The sequence below is a fragment of the Salvia splendens genome, chromosome 15 (assembly GCF_004379255.2).
Source record: "Salvia splendens isolate huo1 chromosome 15, SspV2, whole genome shotgun sequence".
NCBI lineage: Eukaryota > Viridiplantae > Streptophyta > Magnoliopsida > Lamiales > Lamiaceae > Salvia > Salvia splendens.
Window position 1 is genome coordinate 33,965,390 of NC_056046.1, and position 15,959 is coordinate 33,981,348.

Below are 15,959 nucleotides of genomic sequence, written 5' to 3' on the forward strand. Positions count from 1 at the left end.
AACTACATTATATTCACTAATTTGGTCCACAACCTCCACTCAATGGTAATTTATTTCACAAAACAGCATTGTACCAACCCAAGTGGCTTTCTTTTGATGAAGTGAAATCAATATATCTTGATGTATAAATTTTGGGCGAAATTCTTGAAGTAATCGTATTTAGAAAATCATATCCCTAAATGTGACATTTTTTACTTCTACAGAAAGAGTTACGTATTCTCAAAATGTGTAAGTAATCGTATTTAGAAAATCATGTCCCTAAATGAGACAATTTTTTTTAAAATTCTACTAAAGGAGTCAACACATTTCCAAAATGTGTAAGAGCATTTACATTAGTGGATAATACACCTCCAATTTCTCCTGCCACGTTAGTATTTTATTATTTAGTCTATCCCCAAAGGGAAATTGAAATAGTTATAAAATTAAAAAATCATGCAAGCATTCTTGATTACATATACGATAAAGGACCAATCAATATTTTAGCCCTAAGTGTATTAATTTTTACTAATTTGGTCCACAACCTCCTCTACTCAATAATACTCCCAGTATTTTGTTATTTTTTTAATTTGTCTACTTGAGAAAAAAGAAGTCCTATATTCCACGTTTATTTCTTATGATAAATTGAAATAAATATCGTAAATTTGCTATATATATATATATATATATATATATATATATAGGGTTTTGATCCATGCAAAACCATTCTTAATACAAAAATGCAGAACCAAGCATACAAAAGTCATTTTTAGGTCATTGTAAGCTTATTTTTACGTCATTATAGTAAGGATGACATGAAATGATCTTAACATGACCTCAAACCCAAAGTTTATAATATGACCTAAAACTGCTTTACAATGACCCTCCGTGTTTTTGTTTAATTATTGACCATTGGATCGTCAAATCTCATGGTCAGGATTTGGTCTGGATTTTGTAGTTGAATTGGGTTATAAAAGGAGGCATATTAGCATACAAGGTTGCAAGGGAGAAGAAAAAGCAGTGGAAAATGGATTGTGTTTTGATTGGTGTTGTGATGGGTGTAATGTTGTTGGGTTTAAGGTGGTTTGTATACCTCCAGGGGCCACAGAAACGGCTCCCTCCGGGACCCAGACCCCTCCCGATCATCGGAAACATTTACCAACTAGGTAAAAATCAGACCGAAACACTGAGACAGCAGGCGAAAACGTACGGCCCTCTGATGTCGATCCGCATAGGCAGCGTGTACACGGTGGTGGCGTCCACACCGGAGATGGCCATGGAGCTCCTCCAACGCCACGGTCAGGTCTTCTCCGGTCGGACCGTCCCCCATGCGATGGATGTAGGCGGGTTCAGCAAGTTCAGTATTTTCTTCGGTCCGGCCGGGAAGGAGTGGTGCGACAAGCGCAAGGTGTGCAAGGAGATTCTGTTCTCGGAGCGGTGCCTCGAAGAAAGCGAGGGCCTCCGCCAGGAGATGCTGCAGAAGCTGGTGGATCACGTCGAGGGCCACTGCGACCGAAGGGATGTGGTCAACATCCACGATGTGGTATTCATGGCCAACCTCAACCTCTTGCTCACCACCATCTTCTCCATCACCTCCCCGGACACCGCCATGGAGTTGATGAAGATTATGAAAGATTTTTTCTCCTTATTTGCTCCCAATATCACCGACTACTTCCCCATTCTAAAAGTCTTGGATCCGCAGGGGATGAAGCGCAAGGCTAAGTTAAGCTTGGGTAAACTCTTGGCCAAATTCCGTGATTTTCTTAACCACAGGTTGGACCACAGAAGGAACAACCCCAACAACAAGAAGCAGGATCTGCTCGAGGCAATCATCGATATCACCCAAGCAAACGACTACAACATTACCACACAAGATATCCCTTATTTACTTCTCGTAAGTTCTATTTTAATTCATTTGGTCTACCTTTTTTCTAAAAAAATCTATAAATATACTAGGAATTAATCGTGGGAGGAATAGACTCCAACTCGAACATGGTCGAGTGGATCATGACTGAGCTACTATTCAACCCGGACAAACTCGAGAGGCTAAAACGTGAGATAAAGAGCGCAGTGGGAGAGAATGGGAAAATTCAGGAGGCGGACATCGCGTCCCTCCCGTATCTGCAGGCAGTGATCAAAGAAACCTTTCGTTATCACCCGCCAGGGCCTCTTGCGGTTACCCAGATGTCAGAAGCCGATCAAGAGGTGAATGGTTACATGATTCCAAAAGGGACGCAGATAGTCGTCAATACGTGGTCAATGGCAAAAGATCCGAGCATCTGGACTGATCCGGAATCTTTTGAGCCAGAACGATTCCTTGACAACAAACTGGACTTCAAAGGCCAGCATTTCCAGCTCATACCCTTCGGGGCGGGCCGAAGAATATGCCCCGGAATACCCTTGGCAACTCGTATTCTGCAGATGACCACCGCTGTTTTGGTTCATAATTTTGACTGGAAACTTGAGAAAGACAAGGATCACCCGGACCATAAAGAAGCCATGTTTCGGATAAATTTGAGCAAAGCAACTCCACTTAGAGCTTTTCCGTTTAAAATTTAAGATTTTCTCATCTTAATAAATGGACAATAATAGCCCATGCTTCCAATAATGTAACCCATGTTGTGTATTATGTATATTGAAAATTATCAATCATATTACTATTTGGTACTTCATCCATCCCAATTAGCTGAAATATATCTTCCGGACACGGAGATAAGCTAAAACAGGAGAAAGAATAAAGAAATAATATAAGAGAGAGGATAAAATAAGAGTAATTAGATATTTTGTTTTTTGTCAAAAAAGAAATACTACTCAACTAAATTGAGACATTTCGAAAAATATTGTATATTTTTCCAAGAATTATGCACCTATCTTAATTTTATATCTCACTTACAGAGATTAATGTCATTCTTTCGCATGAATGAAATCGGAGCTTTAATTACTTTGTAACAGTTTAAATAAAAAAAATTAATTACTTTAGAATAATTAAATTACTTGGAATAAATTAGATCCGAGTTTAAACAATTTACTAAAAGAAATAAAAAAACATAAATTGAGTCCCAAGTCCAAAACTTAAATAATATCACGCCCACTAACTCAATAAATAAGGCCTAATTATTAATTTATTTCCAGCCCAATTCAGTTTTAACGAAACAGAGCCAAAACTTAAACCTTGGCCCAATTGTATTATGTCCCTATAATGTGTATTATGCGTGAAATAATGTAGCTCGGGTAATTTAAATCATATCTATCCAATCCATCTATCTAATGGCTACAATTTGTTTTATGTTTAAGACTAAAAGGTGTTAGGACCTTAATACACCCATATATATACTATTTACATTTACGCTACTTCATTTGGCGTAATTGAATATTATTAAGAGTAAAGGCCAAAATTGGTCCTGAACATATAGCCATTTTGCGTTTTTGGTCCTAAACATTATCATTTGGATTTTTTGGTCCTGCAAATATGGAAATTTGATCATTTTGGTCATCCATCAACATTTCCATTAAAAACTAATGGTCAACGGCCAATTTTGACCAAATTAAACTTTTAATTCTGATTTTTTACTCCCTAATTAATTCCCTAATTATTTTTACATTTCAATTTCATCTTCTTTCCTTCCACTTATCATCATCCAAAAAACAAAAAATCAAAAAGAGAAATTTAAAGGAAAGATCCAAATTTGGAACTAAAAAGAGTGAAATACGAGAAGGAAAACTTAGATCCAACAATTAAGTGATATCACCCATCTAGAGAAGAAAGAGTGAACTACTGAGATTGCACAGCAAAAAAATCCATGGTCATCTCCCTCATCCTCACTCTCTCTCTCTAATAATCTAACCTCATTCAGTCATGTTAAAGGGGTAAATCTGAAACACACCCTCTCATTTCATCATCAAACAATAGAAAGGCGGAGAGAGAGAAGGAAAATCCACTATGGGCAGTAACCAAGCATAGTTGAAGTTTGACTAAGGTAAGGTAAATCAACGGCTGACATCAATGAAAGAAGGAATCTTGACCGTAAAAGGGCAATGTGTCTCTTTTTCTCTAGTTTCGATGTGGGCAATCCAGCTCTGCGAACTCCGCCCCCTTCCTCGACACCCTCCTCTCCGACTACGTCGTCCTCATCGGCAAATTCCGCGACGTCCATGTCTCCACGGATCGGGCCTCCATCGGCCTCATCGTCGACGGTGTCCGGGTCGCCCACCCCGATCTCTTGGTCGGATATAGAATGGCGGTTCACGAAATTGATGGAATTCATATAACTAGGGTTTGAGGGGAAGAGGAAGGAAGAAGATGAAAGATGAGAGGAAGGAAGAAGATGAAATTGAAGTGTAAAAATAATTAGGGGGTAAAAAATCAGAATTAAAACTTTAATTTGGTCAAAATCGGCCGTTGACCGTTAGTTTTTAACGGAAATGTTGACGGAGGACCAAAATGATCAAATTCCCATATGTGCAGGACCAAAAAATCCAAAAGATAATGTTTAGGACCAAAAACGTAAAATGACTATATGTTCATGACCAATTTTGGCCTTTACTCTATTATTAATAATAAAGTAATATCTTTACGTTATATTCTGTTTGGACATGAATAGCCGTATTAATATATTATCATTTCTCTTGCAATTCTTATTTTAAAAAAGATTAAAATACTTAATAGTAATAAAATTTCCAAAACTTATCTTTTATATATTGATAGATTATAAAGCGTTGGAGTGGTTTGATTGCTTTATAATTCTCTGAAAGATTAATACCCTAATTAAATTATACTAGTAATATATTAATATGGGTTATGAAATTTCATATTTATACTAGTCCATTTATGTGCACTAGTCCAATTCTAGTCTTAATTCATTTCTTCTTCAGTAGTATACTGTTGGTGTGAGCAGAAAACTTAAATATTTTACGGTTGATTCAATCCCACATTTAAAAAAATTTCCTATTGCGTTCCATTACATTAGTTTCACTACTTTAATATTACTAATTATTTAATTATAAAAGGAAAATTCTAAACTATACTGTAATTGGACTAATGAACACCAAAAAGAACTAGTATTTTATAATTAGATTAAATTACCCTAGCGATTGAAAATTGAAGAAAAAAAGAGAACAAAACATGATATATGCAGTATTAGTACATGACAATATTAATTATGAACAAATCAAATTGTATAGGATAAAACCGGATTAAAAGTGATGAAAGTTGATAACAAAAGTCTTCAACGGCATATATTTGGTTCATAATGAATGAATCATACTAATATTTTATAATTATATTTATATACGTATTATATATTATATTAAAAATTGAATAAAATTTATAAGAGAAAAGGCCAAAACTGATCCTGAACATATACCCATTTTACGATTTTGGTCCTATGCTTTATCTTTTGAATTTTCTCATCCTGAACATTTCAACCCGGATCACAATTGGTTCTACACTAACAGTTCTGTCAATTTTTAAACGGTTTTGACCCAATTTTGACGGTTTTAATTGTCCCATTCGGGTTAAAACCGTTTAAAAATCAGTCAAAATCGGGTTAAAACCGTTTAAAAATTGACGGAAATGTTAGTGTAGGACCAATTGTGATCCGAATTGAAATGTTCAGAATGTCAAAATTCAAAAGATAAAGTATATGACCAAAATTATAAAATGGACATATATTCATGAACAGTTTTTACATTTACTCTTTTAAAATTTCATTGAGGCTTTATTAATTAATTATTAATTTCAAATAGTAATAATATTTTATTAATAATAATAATAATTTTAAATGATAGTACGTAATTTAAATAATTACTCCATTCATCCCATTCAAGATGACCACATTTCCTTTTTGTTTGTACCAATCAAGATTACCACTTTCCAATTTTGGAAATAACCTCATCTGTCTTCTCTCCTCATTAAAATAATCAACTACCATTTTTCTCTCTACTTTATTCCACCTATCAACACTTCCTTTCGTGCCACTCAAGAATGTGGCCATCTTGAGTGCGACGGGGGAGTATATTATAATTATTTAATAAGAATAATTATAATAAAATTTTAAATATTATAATATAATATAATTGTTATTGCTATAATTATAGTGTAATTATAGTTTTGATTATAATAAAATTAACTAGAGTATGATTCATAATTTTAAATTATTATGTTAATAACAACAATAATAATAATAATATAAGATTATACTCCACACCATTAAATACATAAATATGTAAGAATCCAAAATTTGGAAATAAGAATACCTATTAAAAACTAGGATTTAGAATCCTTGAAAGTTGTACTATTTTTCTTGTTTTCAGGAGAGGTTGAGGTTGGCCATGAATCAAAATCCTGAAAACAAGAAAAATAGTACAACTTTCAAGGATTCTAAATCCTAGTTTTTAATAGGTATTCTTATTCCCAATTTTTGGATTCTTACATATTTATGTATTTAATGGTGTGGAGTATAATTTTATATTATTATTATTATTGTTGTTATTAACATAATAATTTAAAATTATGAATCATACTCTAGTTAATTTTATTATAATCAAAACTATAATTACACTATAATTATAGCAATAACAATTATATTATATTATAATATTTAAAATTTTATTATAATTATTCTTATTAAATAATTATAATATACTCCCCCGTCGCACTCAAGATGGCCACATTCTTGAGTGGCACGAAAGGAAGTGTTGATAGGTGGAATAAAGTAGAGAGAAAAATGGTAGTTGATTATTTTAATGAGGAGAGAAGACAGATGAGGTTATTTCCAAAATTGGAAAGTGGTAATCTTGATTGGTACAAATAAAAAGGAAATGTGGTCATCTTGAATGGGATGAATGGAGTAATTATTTAAATTACGTACTATCATTTAAAATTATTATTATTATTAATAAAATATTATTACTATTTGAAATTAATAATTAATTAATAAAGCCACAATGAAATTTTAAAAGAGTAAATGTAAAAACTGTTCATGAATATATGTCCATTTTATAATTTTGGTCATATACTTTATCTTTTGAATTTTGACATCCTGAACATTTCAATTCGGATCACAATTGGTCCTACACTAACATTTCCGTCAATTTTTAAACGGTTTTAACCCGATTTTGACTGATTTTTAAACGGTTTTAACCCGAATGGGACAATTAAAACCGTCAAAATTGGGTCAAAACCGTTTAAAAATTGACGGAACTGTTAGTGTAGAACCAATTGTGATCCGAGTTGAAATGTTCAGGATGAGAAAATTCGAAAGATAAAGCATAGGACCAAAATCGTAAAATGGGTATATGTTCAGGATCAGTTTTGGCCTTTTCTCTTATAAATTTTATTCAATTTTTAATATAATATATAATACGTATATAATTATAATTATAAAATATTAGTATGATTCATTCATTATGAACCAAATATATGCCGTTGAAGACTTTTGTTATCAACTTTCATCACTTTTAATCCGGTTTTATCCTATACAATTTGATTTGTTCATAATTAATATTGTCATGTACTAATACTGCATATATCATGTTTTTTTTTTTTTTTTTTTTTTTTTTTCTCAAACACCATCACGGCGAGGGGTTAAGGCGGACCCCCAACCTGTCTATATCAAAAACACCAAAAGAACATACATCAACCAAGCCCAAAAGTGACTCGGTCCGCACGAGAGATACAAATCACAAGAGCTAACAAAGCTATTATGGTATCCCCACAGACCGGGTACTAACCATCTAACTAACGAGAAAACAAACATAACAAAGCAATACATCAAAATAAAACAAGGATGATGGCCAAAAGTTGGCAAAATCCCAAGGAAAACAAAAAACCATAAATCAAAACCACGAACCATGTGAAGTAGTCATCCATCTCGATATCTGAATCTGAAGTTCGGATAGCCCAACTGGTCCATCCTCACGAGCGACTTCAAATACCGAGGCGCTGAATCTGCATCAAAGAAGGTGATGGCAGGGGTCTGGACCCCCCTACCTGCCAAAAAATCGGCTGCTCGGTTGCCCTCTCGATAGATGTGAGAGAACATGACCTGCAGCTGTGAGATCAAAGTGCGAATGCGAGCCATGTGGTGTCTCACATCCGCCGCTCCTCCGCGTCCTGAAGTGAACACCGCAACCACTGCTGCCGCATCCATCTCGACCCAAACCTGCGAGGAGAACTGCATAGCCAGTGTCAACCCATGAAGAAGAGCTAAAAGCTCCGCCTCGAAGGCCGACCCAGCTACGAGAGGCGTACAAAAGGCTCCCAAGAGAGAACCGTCTGAGCCCCGAACCACTCCCCCACCGCCTGCCTGTCCCGTCGAGGTGATAAAGGCCCCGTCGGTGTTCAGCTTCACCCAAGGATCGTCGGGTGGATGCCAAAGCACTTGCAGGGACCGTAGAACTCGCCGGCGAGGAGGAGCCAAAGGCATGAAGTCAACGGCCGGGGTGCAACCGCGCCAATGTAGGGGGACTAGCACACCCGCCGCCACCAAGATCCGCAGGTGCCGAACAACCTGCCAAATAACATGTGAAGAACGAAAAGAAATGCCGCGATGCTTGCAGCTATTCCTCTTCGTCTAGATAAACCAGTACACCAAACAGGGAATAATGAAACTAATGTGCAAGGCGGTGGCCCTGTGAGAGGACCTCCACCAGAATCCTAGTCTAAGTGCAATATCAGTGCACGTGTGAATGTGTGTGACTGCATATATCATGTTATGTTCTCTTTTTTTCTTCAATTTTCAATCGCTAGGGTAATTTAATCTAATTATAAAATACTAGTTCGTTTTGGTGTTCATTAGTCCAATTACAGTATAGTTTAGAATTTTCCATTTATAATTAAATAATTAGTAATATTAAAGTAGTGAAACTAATGTAATGGAACGCAATAGGAAATTTTTTTAAATGTGGGATTGAATCAACCATAAAATATTTAAGTTTTCTGCTCACACCAACAGTATACTACTGAAGAAGAAATGAATTAAGACTAGAATTGGACTAGTGCACATAAATGGACTAGTATAAATATGAAATTTCATAACCCATATTAATATATTACTAGTATAATTTAATTAGGTATAATTTAATTAGGGTATTAATCTTTCAGAGAATTATAAAGCAATCAAACCACTCCAACGATTTATAATCTATCAATATATAAAAGATAAGTTTTGGAAATTTTATTACTATTAAGTATTTTAATCTTTTTTAAAATAAGAATTGCAAGAGAAATGATAATATATTAATACGGCTATTCATGTCCAAACAGAATATAACGTAGAGATATTACTTTATTATTAATAATAGAGTAAAGGCCAAAATTGGTCATGAACATATAGTCATTTTACGTTTTTGGTCCTAAACATTATCTTTTGGATTTTTTGGTCCTGCACATATGGGAATTTGATCATTTTGGTCCTCCGTCAATATTTCCGTTAAAAACTAACGGTCAACGGCCGATTTTGACCAAATTAAAGTTTTAATTCTGATTTTTTACTCCCTAATTATTTTTACACTTCAATTTCATCTTCTTCCTTCCTCTCATCTTTCATCTTCTTCCTTCCTCTTCCCCTCAAACCCTAGTTATATGAATTCCGTCAATTTCGTGAACCGCCATTCTAGATCCGACCAAGAGATCGGGGTGGGCGACCCGGACACCGTCGACGATGAGGCCGATGGAGGCCCGATCCGTGGAGACGTGGACGTCGCGGAATTTGCAGATGAGGACGACGTAGTCGGAGAGGAGGGTGTCGAGGAAGGGGGCGGAGTTCGCAGAGCTGGATTGCCCACATCGAAACTAGAGAAAAAGAGACACATTGCCCTTTTACGGTCAAGATTCCTTCTTTCATTGATGCCAGCCGTTGATTTACCTTACCTTAGTCAAACTTCAACTATGCTTGGTTACTGCCCATAGTGGATTTCTCTTCTCTCTCCGCCTTTCTATTGTTTGATGATGAAATGAAAGGGTGTGTTTCAGATTTACCCCTTTAACATGACTGAATGAGGTTAGATTATTAGAGAGAGAGAGTGAGGATGAGGGAGATGACCATGGATTTTTTTGCTGTGCAATCTCAGTAGTTCACTCTTTCTTCTCTAGATGGGTGATATCACTTAATTGTTGGATCTAAGTTTTCCTTCTCGTATTTCACTCTTTTTAGTTCCAAATTTGGATCTTTCCTTTAAATTTCTCTCTTTGATTTTTTGTTTTTTGGATGATGATAAGTGGAAGGAAAGAAGATGAAATTGAAATGTAAAAATAATTAGGGAATTAATTAGGGAGTAAAAAATCAGAATTAAAAGTTTAATTTGGTCAAAATTGGCCGTTGACCATTAGTTTTTAACGGAAATGTTGACGGAGGACCAAAATGATCAAATTTCCATATTTGCAGGACCAAAAAATCCAAATGATAATGTTTAGGACCAAAAACGTAAAATGACTATATGTTCAGGACCAATTTTGGCCTTTACTCTTAATAATATTCAATTCCGCCAAATGAAGTAGCGTAAATGTAAATAGTATATATATGGGTGTATTAAGGTCCTAACACCTTTTAGTCTTAAACATAAAACAAATTATAGCCATTAGATAGATGGATTGGATAGATATGATTTAAATTACCCGAGCTACATTATTTCACGCATAATACACATTATAGGGACATAATACAATTAGGCCAAGGTTTAAGTTTTGGCTCTGTTTCGTTAAAACTGAGTTGGGCTGGAAATAAATTAATAATTAGGCCTTATTTATTGAGTTAGTGGGCATGATATTATTTAAGTTTTGGAATTGGGACTCAATTTATGTTTTTTTATTTCTTTTAGTAAATTGTTTAAACTCGGATCTAATTTATTCCAAGTAATTTAATTATTCTAAAGTAATTAATTTTTTTTATTTAAACTGTTCACAAAGTAATTAAAGCTCCGATTTCATTCATGCGAAAGAATGACATTAATCTCTGTAAGTGAGATATAAAATTAAGATAGGTGCATAATTCTTGGGAAAATATACAATATTTTTCGAAATGTCTCAATTTAGTTGAGTAGTATTTCTTTTTGACTAAAAACAAAATATCTAATTACTCTTATTTTATCCTCTCTCTTATATTATTTCTTTATTCTTTCTCCTGTTTTAGCTTATCTCCATGTCCAAAAGATATATTTCAGCTAATTGGGATGGATGAAGTACCAAATAGTAATATGATTGATAATTTTCAATATACATAATACACAACATGGGTTACATTATTGGAAGCATGGGCTATTATTGTCCATTTATTAAGATGAGAAAATCTTAAATTTTAAACGGAAAAGCTCTAAGTGGAGTTGCTTTGCTCAAATTTATCCGAAACATGGCTTCTTTATGGTCCGGGTGATCCTTGTCTTTCTGAAGTTTCCAGTCAAAATTATGAACCAAAACAGCGGTGGTCATCTGCAGAATACGAGTTGCCAAGGGTATTCCGGGGCATATTCTCCGGCCAGCCCCGAAGGGTATGAGCTGGAAATGCTGGCCTTTGAAGTCCAGTTTGTTGTCAAGGAATCGTTCTGGCTCAAAAGATTCCGAATCAGTCCAGATGCTCGGATCTTTTGCCATTGACCACGTATTTACGACTATCTGCGTCCCTTTTGGAATCATATAACCATTCACCTCTTGATCGGCTTCTGACATCCGGGTAACCGCAAGAGGCCCTGGCGGGTGATAACGAAAGGTTTCTTTGATCACTGCCTGCAGATACGGGAGGGACGCGATGTCCGCCTCCTGGATTTTCCCATTCTCTCCCACTGCGCTCTTTATCTCTCGTTTTAGCCTCTCGAGTTTGTCCAGGTTGAATAGTAGCTCAGTCATGATCCACTCGACCATGTTCGAGTTGGAGTCTATTCCTCCCACGATTAATTCCTAGTATATTTATAGATTTTTTTAGAAAAAAGGTAGACCAAATGAATGAAAATAGAACTTACGAGAAGTAAATAAGGGATATCTTGTGTGGTAATGTTGTAGTCGTTTGCTTGGGTGATATCGATGATTGCCTCGAGCAGATCCTGCTTCTTGTTGTTGGGGTTGTTCCTTCTGTGGTCCAACTTGTGGTTAAGAAAATCACGGAATTTGGCCAAGAGTTTACCCAAGCTTAACTCAGCCTTGCGCTTCATCCCCTGCGGATCCAAGACTTTTAGAATGGGGAAGTAGTCGGTGATATTGGGAGCAAATAAGGTGAAAAAATCTTCCATGATATTCATCAATTCCATGGCGGTGTCCGGGGAGGTGATGGAGAAGATGGTGGTGAGCAAGAGGTTGAGGTTGGCCATGAATACCACATTGTGGAGGTTGACCACATCCCTTCGGTCGCAGTGGCCCCCGACGTGATCCACCAGCTTCTGCAGCATCTCCTAGCGGAGGGCCTCAATTTCTTCGAGGCACCGCTCCGAGAAAAGAATCTCCTTGCACATCTTGCGCTTGTCGCGCCACTCCTTCCCTGCCGGACCGAAGAAAATACTGAACTTGTTGAACCCGCCTACATCCATCGCATGGGGGACGGTCCGACCGGAGAAGACCTGGCCGTGGCGTTGGAGGAGCTCCATGGCCATCTCCGGTGTGGACACCACCACCGTGTACGCTGCCTATGCGGATTGACATCAGAGGGTCGTACGTTTTCGCCAGCTGTCTCAGTGTTTCGGTCTGATTTTTACCTAGTTGGTGAATGTTTCCGATGATTGGGAGGGGTCTGGGTCCCGGAGGAAGCCGTTTCCGTGGCCCCTGGAGGTATACAAACCACCATAAACCCAACAACATTACACCCATCACAACACCAATCAAAACGCAATCCATTTTCCACTGCTTTTTCTTCTCCCTTGCAACCTTGTATGCTAATATGCCTCCTTTTATAACCCAATTCAACTACTACTAATATTTTTATATTTTAATATAATGCTAGTATACTAAAATCAAAATATACAAGAGTAAAGGCCAAAATTGGTCCTAAACATATAGTCATTTTACGATTTTGGTCCTAAACATTATCTTTTGGATTTTTTGGTCCTGCACATATGGACATTTGATCATTTTGGTCATCCGTCAATATTTCCGTTAAAAACTAACGGTCAACATTATATTTTGGATTTTTTGGTCCTGCACATATGGACATTTGATCATTTTGGTCCTGCACATATGGAATTTTGATCATTTTGGTCCTCCGTCAACATTTTCGTTAAAAACTAACGGTCAACGGCCGATTTTTGACTAAAACAATGGGTTGGGTCGGGTCGTGTTTAGGTCGGGTTTAGGTTATACGTTAAGAAAAAAAATAATATTTTCTTAAAATCTAAGCATAATATTTTCGTTAAAATCTAAGCATAATATTCTTAAAAAATTAATTAATATTTTTTAATTAATAAAATTAAAGTATAGTATTTTTTAATTAATTTTTTCATGAATTTGAAGAAAATATTATGCTTAGATTTTATTAAAAATAATTTTTTAATTATTTAATTTTATTATATAGATTTAATATTAATATACTTTAATTTTATTATTTTGATTAAAAAATGATTATTTTAATTTGGTAATATTTTATTTTATTGTGTAATATCATGTTTAAATCGTATAATAACATCATGTTTTAGTCGTTATAATATTTTTAATCAACAAAAATAACTAAAAATTAAAGTTTTATAATTTTTTAATTAATAAAAAATAATTATTTTTTTTCTTAACGTGTAACCCAAACCCGACCCAAACACGACCCGACCCAACCCATTGTTTTAGTCAAAAATCGGCCGTTGACCGTTAGTTTTTAACGAAAATGTTGACGGAGGACCAAAATGATCAAAATTCTATATGTGCAGGACCAAAATGATCAAATATCCATATGTGCAGGACCAAAAAATCCAAAAGATAATGTTGACCGTTAGTTTTTAACGAAAATGTTGACGGGGGACCAAAATGATCAAATTTCCATATGTGCAGGACCAAAATGATCAAATGTCCATATGTGCAGGACCAAAAAATCCAAAAGATAATGTTTAGGACCAAAATCGTAAAATGGCTATATGTTCAGGACCAATTTTGGCCTTTACTCAATATACAATATGGGACCTGGAATTAATTAATGATCATATGGTATATATATATATATATATATATATATATATATATATATATATATATATATATAGCAAATTTACGATATTTATTTCAATTTATCATAAGAAATAAACGTGGAATATAGGACTTCTTTTTTCTCAAGTAGACAAATTAAAAAAATAACAAAATACTGGGAGTATTATTGAGTAGAGGAGGTTGTGGACCAAATTAGTAAAAATTAATACACTCAAGGCTAAAATATTGATTGGTCCTTTATCGTATATGTAATCAAGAATGCTTGCATGATTTTTTAATTTTATAACTATTTCAATTTCCCTTTGGGGGTAGACTAAATAATAAAATACTAACGTGGCGGGAGAAATTGGAGGTGTATTATCCACTAATGTAAATGCTCTTACACATTTCGGAAATGCGTTGACTCCTTTGGTAGAATTTTAAAAAAAATTGTCACATTTAGGGACATGATTTTCTAAATACGATTACTTACACATTTTGAGAATACGTAACTCTTTCTGTAGAAGTAAAAAATGTCATATTTAGGGATATGATTTTCTAAATACGATTACTTCAAGAATTTCGCCCAAAATTTATACATCAAGATATATTGATTTCACTTCATCAAAAGAAAGACACTTGGGTTGGTACAATGCTGTTTTGTGAAATAAATTACCATTGAGTGGAGGCTGTGGACCAAATTAGTGAATATAATGTAGTTAATTAACAAGGAATTTTGTCACTCACATGCCTTGTCCAATACGGCAAAATCGACAACTATTAATTATTAGACGAAAATATTTGTTGATACTAACTAAATTAGTGAATGTAATGTAGTTAATTAATAAGGAATTTTGTAACTCACATGCCCTATCCTATACGGCAAAATCGGCAACTATTAATTATCAGACGAAAATATTTGTTGATATACTATCCAAATTAGTGACTGTAATGGAGTTAATTAACAAGAAATTTTGTCACCCATGCCTTTTCCTTTATGGAAAAATCGGAATACTACTAATTATCTGGCGGAAATATTTGTTGATGCTATATTCACCCTTCATCCTATACAAGTATCGCCATATTTTTTTGTCCTTCCATAGAAATGGTCTATATCCATTAATAATAATCCTTTTTTTAATTTTCTTTTAGAGTGAACTACATAAATGGTACTTGATCTTTCACTTTCGCACATAAATGGTACGTGATCTTTATTTTATTTCATTTTTGGTACCATATAACAAAAATAACTCTGGCTACCAAACATGTGATTTTTTAGTTATGGATGATATTTTTGGAAATTTTAATTAAATAGTACCAAACATGTGATTTTTTTCTTCCTTTCTTATTTCTTTTTTCCTTCTTTAGTTTCTTCATTTTCTTCTTTCTTTTTAGTATTTTACCTTCCTTTCTTCTTACTTTTTTTCCTTAGTTTATGTTTCCTCTTTTTACTTTTCTCTTCTTTTTCTTCTTTCTTTTTAGTGTTTTATACATACATCTAATTGCATTCATAATATAAATCAAGAAAAAAAATACCTAATCAAATTAATTATTTAAAGTAATTAAATCAATTGAATTATTTATATTAAATTATTTCATACTCATTTTAGGGTTGAAACACCTAACTAAAAATATTCAAATTTTTACCATTATGAATATAATTAACAATTTTAAATTTTTACGAAGACTATATTGATTAGTTATTAATTTAATATTAAATAATAATAATAGTAATAATTATTATATAATTTATAATTTAAATAATTATACTATTGGTATTTATTTATTAATTATATTATTGGTAATGTAAGATAGAAAGAGAACAAAAAATTATTACACTTTAATTTTGTTATTTTTATTAATTAAAAAATATTATAGTTTGATTTTAAGTAACTGA

General features: G+C 34.2%; 2 protein-coding genes across 2 annotated transcripts; one reads left to right on the top strand and one right to left on the bottom strand.

Moving 5' to 3' along the window:
- Window positions 1-957: 957 nt before the first annotated feature.
- Window positions 958-2,648, top strand: LOC121766433 (ferruginol synthase-like). The gene is made up of 2 exons (XM_042162719.1): window positions 958-1,870; window positions 1,933-2,648. The coding sequence occupies exons 1-2, from the start codon at window positions 1,004-1,006 to the stop codon at window positions 2,533-2,535; spliced, it is 1,470 nt and encodes a 489-aa protein (XP_042018653.1). The 5' UTR covers window positions 958-1,003; the 3' UTR covers window positions 2,536-2,648.
- Window positions 2,649-11,150: 8,502 nt separating this feature from the next.
- LOC121766445 (ferruginol synthase-like) lies at window positions 11,151-12,723 on the bottom strand. The gene is made up of 2 exons (XM_042162728.1): window positions 11,929-12,723; window positions 11,151-11,866 (listed from the first exon to the last, which is right to left on the bottom strand). Exons 1-2 carry the CDS (start codon window positions 12,349-12,351, stop codon window positions 11,264-11,266), a joined length of 1,026 nt encoding a protein of 341 aa, XP_042018662.1. The 5' UTR covers window positions 12,352-12,723; the 3' UTR covers window positions 11,151-11,263.
- Between the last annotated feature and the right edge of the window lie 3,236 nt (window positions 12,724-15,959).

Excerpts from the sequence above, each read along its gene's own strand:
- LOC121766433 (XM_042162719.1), top strand. The coding sequence starts at position 1,004 with ATGGATTGTGTTTTGATTGGTGTTGTGATGGGTGTAATGTTGTTGGGT. Across the intron at positions 1,871-1,932 it reads ATATCCCTTATTTACTTCTC|GAATTAATCGTGGGAGGAAT; the intron begins GTAAGTTCTATT and ends TAAATATACTAG.
- LOC121766445 (XM_042162728.1), bottom strand. The coding sequence starts at position 12,351 with ATGCTGCAGAAGCTGGTGGATCACGTCGGGGGCCACTGCGACCGAAGG. Across the intron at positions 11,867-11,928 it reads ATATCCCTTATTTACTTCTC|GAATTAATCGTGGGAGGAAT; the intron begins GTAAGTTCTATT and ends TAAATATACTAG.